Source organism: Elgaria multicarinata, chromosome 1, assembly GCF_023053635.1.
Source record: "Elgaria multicarinata webbii isolate HBS135686 ecotype San Diego chromosome 1, rElgMul1.1.pri, whole genome shotgun sequence".
In the NCBI taxonomy this organism is placed as follows: Eukaryota; Metazoa; Chordata; class Lepidosauria; order Squamata; family Anguidae; genus Elgaria; species Elgaria multicarinata.
Window position 1 is genome coordinate 54,171,716 of NC_086171.1, and position 16,852 is coordinate 54,188,567.

The window sequence follows — 16,852 nt, forward strand, 5'->3', positions numbered from 1 at the left end:
GGTCAATGCATCTAGGCAACTGAAATTATAAATTAATTATAAATTAACTGGCCTCAGTTACCCATGCTCTCGTAACCTCCAGGTGTCCATTACAATGCGTTATTTGTGGGGCTGCCATGAAACGCTACTCAGAAACATAAGAGAGTAATCCTTTGGCCTCCAGACATTGCCTGAAGGGCCATAGCATACTGAGGATTTCCCCTTTGATGCTGTAGATAGATCTATGGCCTGGGGGTGGGTGGGGGTGGATCCCCGCTGGGATTCCCCCCCCACCTCCCAGCCACTGCAGAAGGCTCTGTGGCAGCTCCCTCTCCTGAGGTTGGTGTTGCAATGACCTCAGGAAGGGAGGAACTGGGCATTTGGGTGCAAGACTGGGTGGGAAGGAGAGAGAAAGTAGATCTTTTGGGACCACAAGCCTCTCAGTTCTCATCCCTACCCTCAGCCAGGTCGGTGAGCTAGATGGGCTCAGAGGACTGTCCAGCTCAAAAGGCAAACAAAAACAAAAACCAGAGAAGCTGTGAAATCCTCTGCTGCTGCTCCCACCCTGCCTGCCTCTTGCTGGCAGGGCTTAGAATAGATGGGGAGCCTTCCATCAAGCGAGTGTCAGTTCAGTAGGATTGTGCTCCCGATTATTCCAAAACACAGGTTGCAGGATTACTTAAACTAGGAGTGACAGATGGTAACATGTCCCACCTATCCTAAAACAGTTTCATTGATAGCTGATCTGTTTCCAAGCACGGAGCAAAGTACTTACCTGTAAAGCCCTGAATGGCTTGTGCCTTCTGGCTAGCTAGAGGAGCACCCACCTCCACATGAACCAGGTTGTATGTTCAGATCTCAAATGGAAGTCCTCCTCTGAGCCTCTCCCTTCAGAGGTGAAGCAAGAGGCAGTGAGGAGGAAGGCCATTTTGGTGGTGATGACCTCTTCCTTGGGGATTCTGGTCTTGTACCCACTCTGATAATTTTTCTGCACCAGGTGAAGACCTTTTTAGTTGTCCAGGCTTTTAAAGTTTTTATCTTTTATGCTATTTCATTTTAAACTTTTATTCTGTTGTGTATTTTCTTTAAAAACTGTGTTTTTATTTTTGGGCATTTTTTTATTTTTTTTTACTGTTTGTTCTGTTGTTATCCCTGGTGCAGTTTTTATGTAAGATGTTTTAGGTGCAGAGTGATGGAAAGCTGGGGTACAAATGTTAAGAACAAACAAACAGTTGTGTGGGTGTCTCCTTGCAAAAAGACTTATTTTCTGCCTCATTTGCAGACAGCTGCGATATGGTGCAGATGAGATTGAGAAGTGCCTCATGGAAGTATCACATAATAGCTAAAATGTAGTCAAGAAAAGCTCTGATTGAATCTATTTCTTGTATAGGTGTTGGGGACCTTCTTCATTACAGGCTTCCTAGTGAATACCTTCGCGGTAAAGACAGAGAGCGGGCCGTCCTTACTGCAATTCGACAGAATCTGAAGAAAGCTAATTACCACAATTTTGAAACATTATTACAAGCATTTAGGCATTGTGATAAGGTTAGTGTTGTGCCAAAAGGTCATATGCATTTCATGTGAATCCTGTGTGAAATATGTACATTCATTTGTCAGTGTTGTACTTGAATAATATACATATTTCAGCCATAAATATTTACTTGCGTATGAAGAGCAGGACACAGCCTTTCTTTTATGTCACTGGGTGATAGCATGATTGACTTTATATGGATACAATTCTTTGCCTACAGAGGCAGTATCCCTCTTAGCTGGTTCCCATGATCAAGCAGTGCACTGCTGCATATCTAAACCATAGTGGGCTGCAGCACGTCCAAGCAGCCATTTTTAATATCTAAGCCATGGCTTCTTGTGTCATCTGAACCCAACCAGGGTGACTTGTTGGCATGTTTAACAAACAATTGAAAGGATTCAAGGATATGGGGCCAGGCTGCATTACCAGAGCCTCGTGTGGCGCAGAGCGGTAAAGCAGCAGTTTCTGCAGCTGAAACTCTCCCCATGGCCTGAGTTCGATCCCAGCAGAAGCTGGTTTCAGGCAGCCGGCTCGGGTCGACTCAGCCTTCCATCCTCCCGAGGTTGGTAAAATGAGTACCCAGTTAGCTGGGGGAAAGGTAATAATGGCCGGGGAAGGCAACGGCAAACCACCCCGCTATAAGGCCTGCCAAGAAAACGTCAGCGAAAGCTGGCGTCCCTCCAAGAGTCAGTAATGACTCAGTGCTTGCATGAGAGGTTCCTTTCCTTTCCTTTCCTGCATTACTAACTGAGAAGGAGAGAAATATTATGGATTTATACTTTAAAGACAATGCTTCCCAGTAGTTAACAAACAACCCACAACCCTAAAACAGGCCATGGGTTCTGTTAAGTATATGAAAAGAAATACTTGCTTAGTCATTAAAATTGTGTGTGTATGGCTATCTCAGGGTTAAACAGAGAAAGTCTATCTGTGGGCAATTACCTTGAGATAGAGGCTGTTCTGGGAACCTTGCCAAGATTCTAAGTTAGCCTCATCACAGCTGTATGTAATGTAGATAAGAATTGTGTAAGTTGTGTATATAGTTTCTCACTTGTGTAAAATGGAACTGATCGCTGCTCTCTGATCACTGCTCTATGATCACTGCTCTCTGTGTATGCCTCAGTGTGCTGATCTGAACTGATCTGAATTGGACTGCACAGAAGCCTGAAGGAAATAAACCAGCTCTGCTGTGTAAGACCTGCGTGATGTGTGTTTGTTTCTGAGCACAAACAGAGTTCCAGAAGGAGAAAAGTTCTGGCACAATAACCCAACAAAGGTTATGGGCCCAGTCCAGTCCAGGAAGCCTACGCCAGCCTAACCCAGGCAGAAGAACCAGAACTTGGTGGGAACGGTGCAGTATCAGAACCAGGAGTCTGCTAAAACAGAAGACTGTTGATGGAGGAAGACATCAAGCTAAAGCCAGTGCTGCAAAGTGAGGAATAATCTCAGTCGGCTGACTCTGAGGAGGACTCTGAGCAGGAGGACGGTGAGATACCAATTCCTAAAGCAGAGGGAATGGCAGGAGCTAATATGTCTGGTTTGCATCAATTGTTAGAAAAGCTGAATGACTCTAACTATGCATTATGGTCTTACAAAATGCAAATGTATCTGATTCAGGCTGAACTGTGGTATGTAGTCACAGAGGATCCACCAGATAGAGCAGATCCACAGAATGCTAAATGGTTTAAGGACGATGCAAAAGCAATGGCAGTTATTGCATTAGCTGTGGAAGACTCTCAAATTTCCTTCATTCAGTTTTTGAATACATCAAAAGAGTGCTGGGATGCGCTACAAGCTGTATATCAAAGAGAAACAGCGGGCAGTAAAGTAATTCTAACCCGGAAACTGTATGGAATGAAGCTGAAACTAGGGGAGTCTATGTCAAACCATTTGAAAAGCATGAGAGAAATCTTCAATCAACTCAGGGCACGAGGGATGGAGTTTACAACTATACACCAAGTCTATGTGATTTTGTCAAGTCTTGATTCATCGTACGACGCGGTTGTCACCATGATGGAAAGTCAAGAGGAGAAAAATTTAACCCTCGAGTATGTAGCTGGAAAACTACTGGAAACCTATGAAAGAAGACAAGCTTCAAAACAACAGAGCCTTAAACTTCCTGTGGCTGAATTTCAACAAAGCCATAAATCTTCTGACGTGGTGGCTGCATTAAAGGCAAGGAAATGCTTTAACTGTGGTTCCACAGGACACTTAAGGCGGGATTGCAACAACAAGAAGAAAAAGCAGTCAACAGCAAAGTGGAGAGAAGAAAACAACGTGAATGAAGCTGAATCAACAAAGAAGTGTCTTCTAGCAAGAGTCAAAGAGACAATGAATCCTTGGTTTTTGGACTCTGGGGCTTCAATAAGTATGGCAAAAGACAAACTTTCATTTGTTACCTTGGAAACTTCTACTTCAGAGCAAAAGTGTGTTACCCTTGCAAATGGAACAAAAATCCAGATTTGTGGTGTGGGTAATGTATATTTTGATTGTCTGGGAGTTGAACTACAAAGTGTTTTATATGTACCAGAATTAGAAACAAACCTTCTAAGTGTGTTTCAGTTAACAGAAATGGGGTATGAGGTTTGTTTTACTGAAGAAAATTGTACTATAAAACAGGGAAACAAGGTGTGTGTGCAAGGAATAATGAAAGAATCTTTGTATGTGATTAATACTTGTACAGAAAATGAAGTTGTAGCCAGCAAAGTCACAACAAAAACAATAGCCAATTGCAAACCACACCAAGAGTGTATCCATTTAACTCATAAAAGGTTTGGTCATGCTAACTATAAAACAATTTCTAAGATTCCAGAATTGTGTGAAGGGGTGAAAATCAAACCATGTTCTAACTATGTAGAATGTAATGTATGCAGTGAAACCAAGTGTCATAAGTCAAACATTCCAAAACATAGTGAGAGAACAACAAAAAGAATTTTTGAATTAATTCATGCAGATCTTGCAGGTCCTTTTGAGACAAGTCAAGGAGGAAACAAATTTTTCTTGTCTATTGTTGATGATTACAGTAGATTTGGATTTGTGTATGTGTTAAAACAGAAGAGTGAAACTTTTGGAAAGTTCAAAGCCTTTGTTAAGTGGAGTAAAAATAGATTTAAAGAACCTATAGCTAATCTAAGAACGGACCGGGGAGGTGAATTTCTTAGCAACCAATTTAAAAAATTCCTCAGTGATGAGGGTATACAACATGACCTTACTGCTCCATATTCACCATTTCAAAATGGAGTTGCAGAAAGGAAAAACAGAACCTTGCAGAACATGTTAAGAGCTCTATTGAAAGAGTCAGGATTGTCTAATCTGTTCTGGGCAGAAGCTTTGTCCACCTCAAATTATTTGTTAAACAGGCTTTACCACTCTGTACATGAAAAAACTCCATATGAAATGTTTTACAAAAGAAAACCTAGAGTGTCACATATAAGGGTTTTTGGAAGTAAATGTTTTGCTCATATTCAGAAAGAAAACAGACCAGGAAAACTAGCTCAAAGAGGTTTGGAATGTAAACTGTTGGGATATGATACACAAACAAAAGGCTATCGTTTGTGGTCTCCATATCACAAAAGTGTAATTGTGAGCAGAGATGTAGTTTTTCATGAACAAATGCAGGAAACAAAACAGTATGTAAGTTTGCCTGTAGAACAGAAAGCTGTAGAAACAGAAGAAATTCCTGAACAATCTCAGCAAGAGAGGGAGGGGGAAGAAACTGTAAAGGAGGAAACTATGCCTGTAACTATGCCAAGACGATCAGAAAGGGAACGCAAAGCTCCAATTCGTTACTCAGATGAATACCAAAGCAAACAGGTTTCTCATAGAGCTTTACTAATAGCCTATGAACCTACTTCATTTGAGGAAATTCAGGAAATGGAACCTACAGAAGCTCAGGGCTGGCATGAAGCAATGTCAGAGGAAATCAGAGCAATGGAAAAAAAATGAAACGTGGGAGCTAATACCTTTACCTGAAGGTCATAAAGCCATTACCTGTAAATGGGTATTCAAAGTAAAACAAAATGAGAAAGGACAGGTGGAACGTTCAATGGTAAAACACAAAGAGATGTTTTAAAGCTGGGTCTCAGATTGCAACACAATTTAAACAACATGCGCAAGAGGAGGACTGTTAAGTATATGAAAAGAAATACTTGCTTAGTCATTAAAATTGTGTGTGTATGGCTATCTCAGGGTTAAACAGAGAAAGTCTATCTGTGGGCAATTACCTTGAGATAGAGGCTGTTCTGGGAACCTTGCCAAGATTCTAAGTTAGCCTCATCACAGCTGTATGTAATGTAGATAAGAATTGTGTAAGTTGTGTATATAGTTTCTCACTTGTGTAAAATGGAACTGATCGCTGCTCTCTGATCACTGCTCTATGATCACTGCTCTCTGTGTATGCCTCAGTGTGCTGATCTGAACTGATCTGAATTGGACTGCACAGAAGCCTGAAGGAAATAAACCAGCTCTGCTGTGTAAGACCTGCGTGATGTGTGTTTGTTTCTGAGCACAAACAGAGTTCCAGAAGGAGAAAAGTTCTGGCACAATAACCCAACAGGTTCTGAGTGCTTTGTTAACCATGCCAAAAACCCACCCTGGCTGGGTCTGGATGACATGATAAACTGAACAGCAACAATGAGAGACAGTTTATTGCCTTCACATCCTGTTTGTGGGCTTCCAGGAGGCATCTGATCCATCAGTATAGGGGTCAGGATACTGGACCACTTGGACTTTTGTCTGATCCATCAGGGCTCTTCTTATGTTCACCTCAGGCATTGACTTTCTGTGTGACCTTGACCAATTATCTCATAATCCCTATAACTAACCTGCAAAATAGGATTAATACCTATATTAGAGTTGCGTGAGTTAGTGAGGTAAAGACTGAAAAACAAACGGTGAATCACACTAGAAGCACAATTTCATACTACTGCTGTAGGTGTTGACAAATGGGACACATCTGTACCACTCAGCTCCATTTGCCTTTAAACAAATTTAAGGCACAATCGTATGCATGTTTAGACAGGAAAAAAGTTCTACAAAAACGTTGTAGGACTTCTTTTTTCCTGTCTAAACATGCATAGGACTGCACCCTTAAACTCTCTGGCTGTCTTCAGATGTCATGTTCCAAATCCTCCGAACCATGGTTTGGGGGCTCGGCAATGAGCTCTCTGCTCTATCCTCCGCATGCTTGGCTTAATTGAACACATCTTGGTTTGATCAGACCACAAGTTTGTATTACATCCGAACCATCTAACTGTGGTTTGGGCAAACCTTCCTCGAAACCAGGATTGCGAACCGCATGGGGAGGAAGGAATACCTGTAGCTCATTCCGAATCCTCCAAACCATTGTTTGGAGAATGAGGAATATAAGGTCTGAATGCAGCCTCCCTATTTAGCTGGCACATCATCATGCTACCATTAAGGAGATGGAGACATTGTAACCGTTTTTAGGGTGAAGTACCGCGGGCAATTGCTAGCCACATCGCCACATGTACCATCTTTCTGCCTACTAAACCAGGAACTGGTGCAAGAATGCTAATAGCAGCTGCTGCCAGAGAGGAGGGAGGTATACTTTGCTGTGCCAGAACAAGAAACTGGCAGCTTCATATCGTATCCTATTCTCTAATGTGAAATAGAGTATAGAATTCATGAGCCTTGGTGAACATTGAAAACTTTTCAAATAACCCATATGGAAAAAATAAAGATATTTGTAACAAACAGATCGAGCAAAGAGCTCCATCTTTATTGTTCCTCCTTTGTTTCCCTTCTGCTGGTAGGCAAAGTCATTTTTATTCAGGCAGGTCTTTGGCTGCTAAGTTGTTTTGTTTGCTGAACTAGTTTTTAACTGGTGGGTGCTATTTATTTCTCTTTTATTTTTAGCGGATGGGTTTTACTTGATGTAGTTAAGTTTTAATTACTTTAAATTTATCTGAATTTTATTATTGATAGCTGCCTTGAACATTATATTCAGAGTAAAGACAGATTCATTCATTCATTCACTTGTAATTGTGATCTTTCCTTTGTCACGTGGGAAAAGTCATTAGCTCTTATGCTAATATCTGAAATATCCTTTATTTTAAATGTCCCTGTTATTTTTGTTAACTCTTATAAATTTTCAAATACATGTAATGATTTACTGAAATATTTTTTAATTTTTTTAATTACTTGACAGTGTCATTTCTTAAATTGTTTGGCAATTTCTTTAAAAAAATTGGGCAGCAGAGCTCATAGTTCAATTAAAACAGTCTACCTGCGTTTTTGTTATACATATTTTGTTATTTAATTAGGATGGTGATCGGAAAATAGGCAAGGAAGACTTGAAAAGGTCCTGTTTTCAGCTTAACCTGGACTTGGATGAAGAGCTCCTGGATGCTTTATTTAACTACTGTGATTTGGATAAAGATGGTTTTATAAACTATCTAGACTTTGTGAATTTCCTTAACTGGAAAGACAAAATGTCTCTTCACGAGTATGAAGAAAAAATTGTTACAAAAGGTATGCAGTTAAAAAATTCGGTAAGATTTCATCCTTAAGTCTGATTGTGGATTTGGAATCTGTGGTGATGCTGAATCGTTTTCCCCTTTTGATATAATTTGAGATGAATCCACTGAGGTTTGGCATCAGGGAGCAGCATGGTCAGGCATTTACTGATGGTCTGAGCCTCTGACTGGCCCATTGGCCCATCTTCCCATACCATCTCCCCATCCCTTACCTAGAGGCCAGTGTGCTGCTGGCAAGAGCTGGTTCTGGAATCTGAGATGGACAAGGCATTTCCCTCTGAGCCACAGCCTGCTACTCTGGGACATTCCAGGCCTGAGCATATGGTACTACCAGATTCGGAATCCACAACCCCCCCCCCCAAAACACACAAAGGAATCAGTGGTTGCAGAATTGAACAATGGCCCTTTAAGAGATAGACAGCTTCTCAGAGTGTGGTGAACAACAGGCCCAGAACAGCCAATCTTCATAAAGCCTCAGATGGCCTCTGCATGTTGCTGAGACAACAGCTCTTCCTGAGCGAGTTTCAGCTAGCATAGACCTGTCCAGGGTCCTGACAATAGTGCTGGCTGGAAAGGTAATAGAGAGTATGTGTCCAGATTTTGTTTTAATTTATTTGTAATATTTTTATACGGACTTTCTATAAATATCAAAGCCATGTACAACAGATGAAAAGCAACAAAATCAAAACATTAAAACCAAGAATAAGCCAATATAAAAAACCCCACTAAAAACAATTTAAAAGACCAAGTTAAACAGATGTGCTTTTCTTGAAACCTATGTATAACGCCACCCCCCTTTTTTAATGGAAAAATGATGGGGAAATGACGATATTGCTATATATGTAGTTTTTTCCACCCACTTTTCTTTTTCACAATGTATTTTCTATTCTGTTTTGTTGATATTCACAATAAAAAGGGGGGAGAGAATAAAAAAATAAACAGATGTGGTAGATCAAAGTGATGTGACTAAAGAGCTCAGCTGGCCTGAATGCCACAAACACTACATGTCAACGCCACACTCATTCGAAAAGACCGAAGAGAAGCACTAAGGCAGTCTGCAACTACAGTGATTGCATTGTTGTTCAGTCCCCATCCCCACCCCAAATTCAGATTAAATGAACTCCCAAAAGGGACAGAAGAAGCCCGGGGAAAACACAGGAGAACACAATTTGATGATGATGTGATTTAAATGCCCTGTAAAAAGTGAGTGAGTGAATGAAGAGTGGACGCTCCTGAAGACTGCTGATCTCACAGGAGCTATTTTTGTGTTGCATGGAGACTTGTGTGGTGGTCCGTTTTGCTTGAAGTATTGTTTAGGCCAGACTTCTCCAATCTGGCACCCTCCAGGTGTGCTGGACTACAGCTCCCAGCAACTCCAGTCAGTACATGCTGTCTGGGGATTCTGGGAGTTGTGGTTCAATGCACTTGCAGAGTGCCAGGTTGAGGACGGCTGGTTTAGGCCACTGCCACTCTTTGTGAAAACATCCAACATTTGCCCTTTTGGTATCATTCCATTTTTGCAGGTAAAAGGCCAGAACTCTTTGACCTCATTCCACCAGACAGTGCAGAAGCCAAAGCGGATGAAGATGCCCTGCTAAAGAAGGATGACATCGTATTAAAGGAACCTGGGAGTTTAGAAAAGACACCCAGAACACTTTCAAGACCAACTGATCGTGTATTGTCAGACTATCGTACAACTTCTTCTCAATATAATGCAGTTGTAGGAGGCATTCCCTCATCATGTATGTACAAGCAGATGTACTTTTCATTGCTAGGTTATTTGAAACATTTGCAGTCCCACTGACATATGTAGTAATTATTAACCATAATTACCCTAACGATACTCCAGAGAGCTGCTGCTTATGCTCTGTGTTGGGGCATTGTGGTTCACAACTGCAAGTGTGGGGAAGCATCTTCTGAAAAGGCAGACATATATTTCCCTGCATCCAAATATGTGATGATTATTTATTTAAGCATTTTTATCCCGCCCTTTAGCCAAAAAGACTCTCAAGGCGGCTTACAAACATATTTCTTAAGACCGTCCCTGCCCACAGGCTTTCAATCTTAAAAACATGACACAAAAGGAAAGGGGATTGGGAGGGAGGAGGAAAAAAAGAAGAAGCAAATTCAGGCACTAGATTCTTAGTTGCAAAGTTTAGCAGTGACAGTTGGTAACAGGGGAGAGGGGGCTCTCAGCTGGAGCTGGACCCAGGCACGATGGAGAGGTGCCAGGCTGCTGCTTCCTCCTCCACTGATGGCCTCTGCAGAGACAGTTGGTAACAGGAGGGCGGGGGGGCTGTCAGCTGGAGCTGGACCAGGCATATTCCCTTCAACATCCCCATGTTCATCTCTGCAAGCCCTATATGGAGTAGAGGTTGGAGTATCAGTCTACATGTTTGCTGTAGGGAACAGATGTAGCATGCTTATATACCTGAGCAAGGGTTGTGTGGATCAGGCCAAATGCCATCCTAAAGTCGGATCAAACTCTTGGTTCTTTCATGGACAAGCATACAAAACACAAATCATCAGAAAACATACTACCGGTATAAGTCTGCTTTTGCCTAGGTAGCAAATATAGCTCATGATCCAGCTACTATATTAAGAGCATTTAAGACTAGATTTTGATAGGAAAAGTATGCAAGACTTTCACTGTCTCCGAAGCCTCGTGTGGCGTAGAGCGGTAAAGCAGCAGTTTCTGCAGCTGAAACTCTCCCCACGGCCTGAGTTCGATCCCAGCAGAAGCTGGTTTCAGGCAGCCGGCTTGGGTCGACTCAGCCTTCCATCCTTCCAAGGTCGGTAAAATCAGTACCCAGTTAGCTGGGGGAAAGGTAATAATGGCCGGGGAAGGCAACGGCAAACCACTCCGCTATAAGGCCTGCCAAGAAAACATCAGTGAAAGCTGGCGTCCCTCCAAGAGTCAGTAATGACTCAGTGCTTGCACAAGAGGTTCCTTTCCTTTCCTTCACTGTCTCCACTGAAATAAATTTAGAAAAACTGCTTAATTTTGGCTGGTTTGAGCTCCTGGTGAGAGCAAGTTGTCCTTTCACTGCAACTTCTGTGTTTATACCTCCAGTTGCAGCTTGAAATAGTAACACAAAATCCAGGTGTATACAAAAATTAAGAGAACAATGGTTTACATTGAGTTTCAAAAGAAGGCTTTGGGTTGGAGACCCAGCTTTTAAACTTTGGATGGATGGTGCAACTACTGCATAATAGTTTTCTTCTTTTTTTCTCTTTGCCACATGCTTTCCAACAGTTTACCCACTATGTGGTGTTCCAACCATTCGTGCAGATATTCCTGCCCCTCGATTTCGCCGCATCAGTGACAACACTAACTATGGGGATCAAGCCACTGCATTTGCATTATTATACCCCTCTATCTTTAGCAATAAAGGAGTATATGAGAAAGACATCTTCAAGACAAGATCAAAAGATGAGGTAGGGTATATTTATCTAGACACTTACTTTTTGGAGATTTCATTCCTACAACATACCTGTGGAATGGATCAGGGATGCAGTGTAGTCTGGATGATCACACACATGATAGTTGGGAGACCTCTCTATTAAGAAAAGTCATTGTCCTCTCTAGGGTGACCATATTATTATTATTATTATTATTTATTTATTTATTTATTTATATAGCACCATCAATGTACATGATGACAGGAACAGCCTGGATTTGTCAGGATTTTTGGTAACAAATCCAGGAAGGGGGGTGAAATTATGAAATTTGAAGAAAATCTGGATTTTTCCCATCCTCCCCACCCAAAGGACAGCTCTACTTGAATGGGAATCTCCATCATTTTTAAATATAAAGAGAGGAAACTTGGCAGCATGATAGCTCTTAGGTAGGGCTTGAATTTGAAACAGATCCATTCATTCGTTGATTTTTAGGATTTTTTAAAAAATTTGAGGTTTTAAAATTATTATTTTTAAAGAACCGTCATTTTTAAAGGTAAAGAGATGAAATTTGGCACCATGATATCTCTTAAGAAGGGCTTTAGCCATGCCAAGTTTAAAGCACATTTGTTCATCTGTTGATTTTTTAGGAATTTTTAAAAGTTTGAGATTCTAAAATTATTGTTTTAAAAAACCTCTGGAACCATATCCCTTAAGCACAGGTTGTCAAACCTCTTCTTTGGGGTCTTGCACTTTGAGCAGTTTCAGCCCTTGGCATCAAGGGGATCTCCAGTTTTTAGCTAAGAAGTGCTAGGCAAGCAGGGCAGCTTTCCTGTTGCAGATTTGGTGGGCAGTCGGGTACCTGGAGCTCAGCAGAGGCGAGGCATCCACAGATCATAATGTAGGAAAGGGGAGGTCAGTCAAAGCAACCCACAGGGCAAAACAGAATGGGCCAGAGGCCTTTTTCTCAGAGTTCCACATCATTGGCGATGAAGGGTCATCCGTAGAGAAAAACTCTCATGACCAACAGTGAGGTGCCAGTAGGGAGAGAGGCTCTCATCTTTGAGGATGCCCTGTTGCTGCGGTTGTTGGAATATGCAGAAGTATATTAATTTGTAAATTAAAACAAAGTACTGTTCTTAAAAAAACCCAATCAGGTCCAATAAACACTTATTCTCAGTAGCTTCCGGAATATACACTGTGTTTGTGGAACTTAAGAATGTTGAAGATGTTGAGGAAAGGAAAATGGAGCCATGGGGTGGAATTGGCCTTTTTGAACTTTCTATTTATATCGGTCTTCTCCACTGTGGTGCTTTTCAGTTGTGCTGGACTGTAATTCCCCCCAGACCCAGCTTTTCCAAGCTCCTTTTTAGCTTGGAAAAAAGGAGGCTAAAGGGAGACAAAAGTATGCTTGGTAGGGGTGTGCACAGACCCCCCGCTCCGCTTCACTTCCAGATTCGGGATTTGCAGATCGGGCCGCTTCGCTCCGCCCCTGCTCCGCCCATGCCTGCTCCGCTCCGCTGCAGAGCTCCGGATCCGGATCGGAGCTCCGTTTCCCCACCCCCCCCATAGGCTTGCATTAAGCTTAAAAAGTATACAACTTTTTTTCTGTGAAAGTTAGAAACCTCACGTTTGGCACCATGACACCTCATGGAGGTATACACACGCACGCCAAGACTCAAGGCAATCCCATCATCCCCTGAATTTTGGGGAATTTATGAAAATCCAACACCCCATTCACACCCCTTTCGATAGCTCCGTCAATTTGCACGTTAAAAACCTCAAACTCACCACCATGATAGCTTATCCAGGGATACACACACACGCCCAGACTCAAGGCAGTCCCATCATCCCCTGATTTTTGGGGAATTTATGAAAATCGGGCACCCCATTCACACCCCTTTCGATAGCTCCGTCAATTTGCACGTTAAAACCCTCAAACTCACCACCATGATAGCTTATCCAGGGATACACACGCATGCCTAGACTCAAGGCAGTCCCATCATCCCCTGATTTTTGGGGAATTTATGAAAATCGGGCACCCCATTCACACCCCTTTCGATAGCTCCGTCAATTTGCACGTTAAAAACCTCAAACTCACCACCATGATAGCTTATCCAGGGATACACACGCACTCCCAGACTCAAGGCAGTCCCATCATCCCCTATTTTTTGGCGGGGCTTTAACCTGCAGACATCTCAATGGGGCCATTTCAAAGGAAATCCCAAGATGCCATGAATTGGGGAGTAGAGATAAACCTATATGAATCTTCTTCCACACTTGAAAAATGGATTTGGAACTTCCAAAACTCCAAGTGAGCGCAGGAAGGACTTCTCCCCTGAGTCAAAGCCAGAAACACACAACATCCCTGCGAGGCGGGCAGGGGAGGAGAGAGGGAAGGCAAGCAGGCAGCAGACATTTCTGGGGGCATAAGGAAGTGAGCCAAGGATAAGCCTGTAATGCATATAAAATGGAATAAATAAATAAATAAATAAATAAACAAAGGAGGGGTGGAATTAAAAGCAGCAGTGTTGCTGAATAAACAACAAGAAGAACTTTTTTAAAAAGGCTATATCTGTCTTTTACCAGCAATAGGGGGATGTGCCCAGGGGAGGGGGAAGCAGCTGCCAGTTCAACTCATGAAAGCCATTGCTTCACCACGAGAGCTGAGGAGTAGAGCTCTCACTTCAACTCATGATAGGCATTGCTCCACTGGGTTACTCTCTTTGGAGGGCTCTGATTGCCCTCCAAGTACAGGAGAGAGTGGGGGCACGTCCACATGGGATGCCCTAGGGGAGCTCATCCCCTTGCACCACATCTTTTCAGTTGTTCCCCAAAGTTAGGGTGGGTAGCAGTGCTGTGTTTCTATCTCTTATTATTGGCTTAGTATATGATTTCAGGTTGTGTTTGTGCATTTGGTGGGGCTACTGTTTTAAAAAACACTGGGAAAAGTCCGTTCAAACTAAGAAAGAGAAGTTCCCAGAATCCCAAGTTACCCGTTTTGCCTATCCCCTCCTCCAACTTTGGGATCATGTGATCATGACCGGGAGTTGACTCTGCCCCTCAGCCCTTCGGAAAAGGTATTTTCCCGCCGGTTTTTTAAAAAATTCTAGCACATGAACTGCAGCACGCAGAGAGCTGAGAGTAGACTCAAAATGACTCCCATCCACGACTCTCCAAGCACAAGAATTTTCAGAAAGATAGCTTCAAAAACAACAAAGTTATCCCCCTTTCTTTTCCGCAATGCAATCCTATGGGCTAAATGTTTCAAGATGGCGATCAGATCGGACCGTGGAAACCGGAGCGCTCCGAAAATGGGCGCTTCTCTTCGCCTTGCTTCTAGGGGTCCGCGGTCCGCTTCTACTCCGTCTCTGGGCAAGGCGGAGCAGGCCAATTCGCTCCTGCTTCTGCGCTTCTAATCGGAGCGGAGCACATGCCTAATGCTTGGTGTGGAGAATGTGGACAGGGAGACACTTTTCTCTTTCTCTCAAAATACTAGAACCCGGGGTCTTCCCATGAAGCTGATTGGTGGGAGATTCAGGACAAATAAGAGGAAATACTTCTTCACACAACATATAGTTAAATTATGGTTTATAGTATCCTTAACAGAGGTTTAGGGTGAAGGGAAGTGATTCCCCTCTTACAGTAGTTTGTTGATCCTTCACATAACAATGTCATCCTCCTGGTAATATTTGTGAATGGTGAAAGAAAGCCTAGTGTAATTTCGTAACTCCACTGTACCCCAGTGCTACCTAGTGCTTGTATAATGGAACACAAGGAAAGGAAAAGAAGGAACACACACACACACACACTGGAAAAAATAGATGTAAAGAAGCCTATCATAATCCTGCAGAGAATCAGGAAACAGAAGCCTTGATAAAGTAGCGGGTTAAGTCTGTAGTGTAAATATGCCTAGAGTAAGGTCTAAGAAGCCCTTCTTCCCCTGTTATATGAGAAGTTGCAGTAGTGAAAAATATATAGTATCCTAGAAGAAGGCTTTAGGAGATTGGGAGAGAAAGAAAAAAGCAGTCCTTTCCCCTGTATTTCCTCCTGAAACCTCCTTAGACATACACAACCCCCAAGCAATGCTACAACACTCTTGTTCCAGGCTGGTGGGAGCCCTGAGCAAGAGCACTCCCGTTAGGGGCTATGCATACATCACAACATTTGTTGTGGTCTCCACATCTGTGGGGATACTGAAGTTCCCACAGGAAAAATGTGGTTAATGTTTTACGGACTGGGATGTCTTTGGTGAATAGTTGTTGGTCTGTCCTAGGGTTTCTTCTTTTTCTGCCATTGGAGTCACTTGCTTATGTGAGCAATGTACGAGACAGCAGCTCACAGATCTCAGGCTCACCAACTTTCATGAATACTGAAACTTGTAGTTTAGAAATTACATAATTTACTTTGGTTAAAATTATTATGGCATGGAACTCATTTAAAGAATGCATACACACAAGATATTGACAATATCTCCTTCCTTCATAATTGTTTACTGTCAGGGAGAGGGTCATTTGTGGCTCTCCAGATGTTTTGGCTTAGAATTTTCATCATTTCTCACCCTTGGCTATACCGGGTAGGGCTGATGGGAGTTGTGGGCCAAAACATCTGGATGGCCACAAGTTGCCCACCCTTGTTTTACTATATTTTTGTACTCCATTATGTTTGATTTCAAACTAGGAACTTAGATTGCGTCTAGGTTAGTCTCTTGCATTTCATGTGACTTTTGTCAATTACCATCCCAGCACAAATTTCATACATTTCTCTTAATACCACAATCTGGGAAGCTGCCAGTTATAGGGACAGTGAATTAGTCAAGTCTGGCTTGAAAGCCTGATGGCTTTACTCTCATAATAATAACTTAAAATTCCCATCTTTTTCATCCAGAGAGTAATAATGTCATATTTTATTTTGTAGATTGCACGCATTTTGCGCAACATTGGTGTCCAACTTTCGGATGAAAGCTTTGATGAAGTATGGAACCAGGCCTCTCAGAAAGATCATAGAGGAGAGGTTTGTGTAGAATCCATCAGAAATGTACTGGATGAGATGCAGGCATCATATATAAAAAGCAGATCATGATGCTTCTCTGGGTTCTCTGATATTTAATGTATTTAATTTGCAATCCGACGTGGTACATCATTCCCCTATATAAAGTGGACTCTCTTATTTTATACCTTTGCAAAATAATAAGAAAAAATGCAGTGCATACCTATGTTTATTTACTGAAAATAATAAATCAACCTCTTAAACTGTATTTTGAATGTATTTTTTGAAAAGTGATAGACATGCAAAATATGAAATGTATCCTGTATAAAATAATTCATCAGCTTCAACACGATAACAGTGATCATATCTCAATTTTCTAAGAAAAGTTACAAGTCACTTCAAAGAGATAGTGAGGCTGTCTTTCCCAAACACTGACTCATTTTGCACGTAACAGTAA

The 16,852-nt window shown here is 42.0% G+C and overlaps 1 protein-coding gene across 1 annotated transcript in view; it reads left to right on the plus strand.

Moving 5' to 3' along the window:
* EFHB (EF-hand domain family member B) overlaps positions 1–16,575 on the plus strand; it is a 28,584-nt gene extending 12,009 nt beyond the window's left edge. The window contains exons 9-13 of the mRNA XM_063128381.1: positions 1,370–1,524; positions 7,795–8,002; positions 9,531–9,749; positions 11,264–11,445; positions 16,324–16,575. Coding sequence (XP_062984451.1) covers positions 1,370–1,524; positions 7,795–8,002; positions 9,531–9,749; positions 11,264–11,445; positions 16,324–16,488 — 929 coding nt within the window. The 3' untranslated portion in view covers positions 16,489–16,575. The remainder of the gene's footprint in view (positions 1–1,369; positions 1,525–7,794; positions 8,003–9,530; positions 9,750–11,263; positions 11,446–16,323) is intronic.
* The last annotated feature ends 277 nt before the right edge of the window (positions 16,576–16,852 follow it).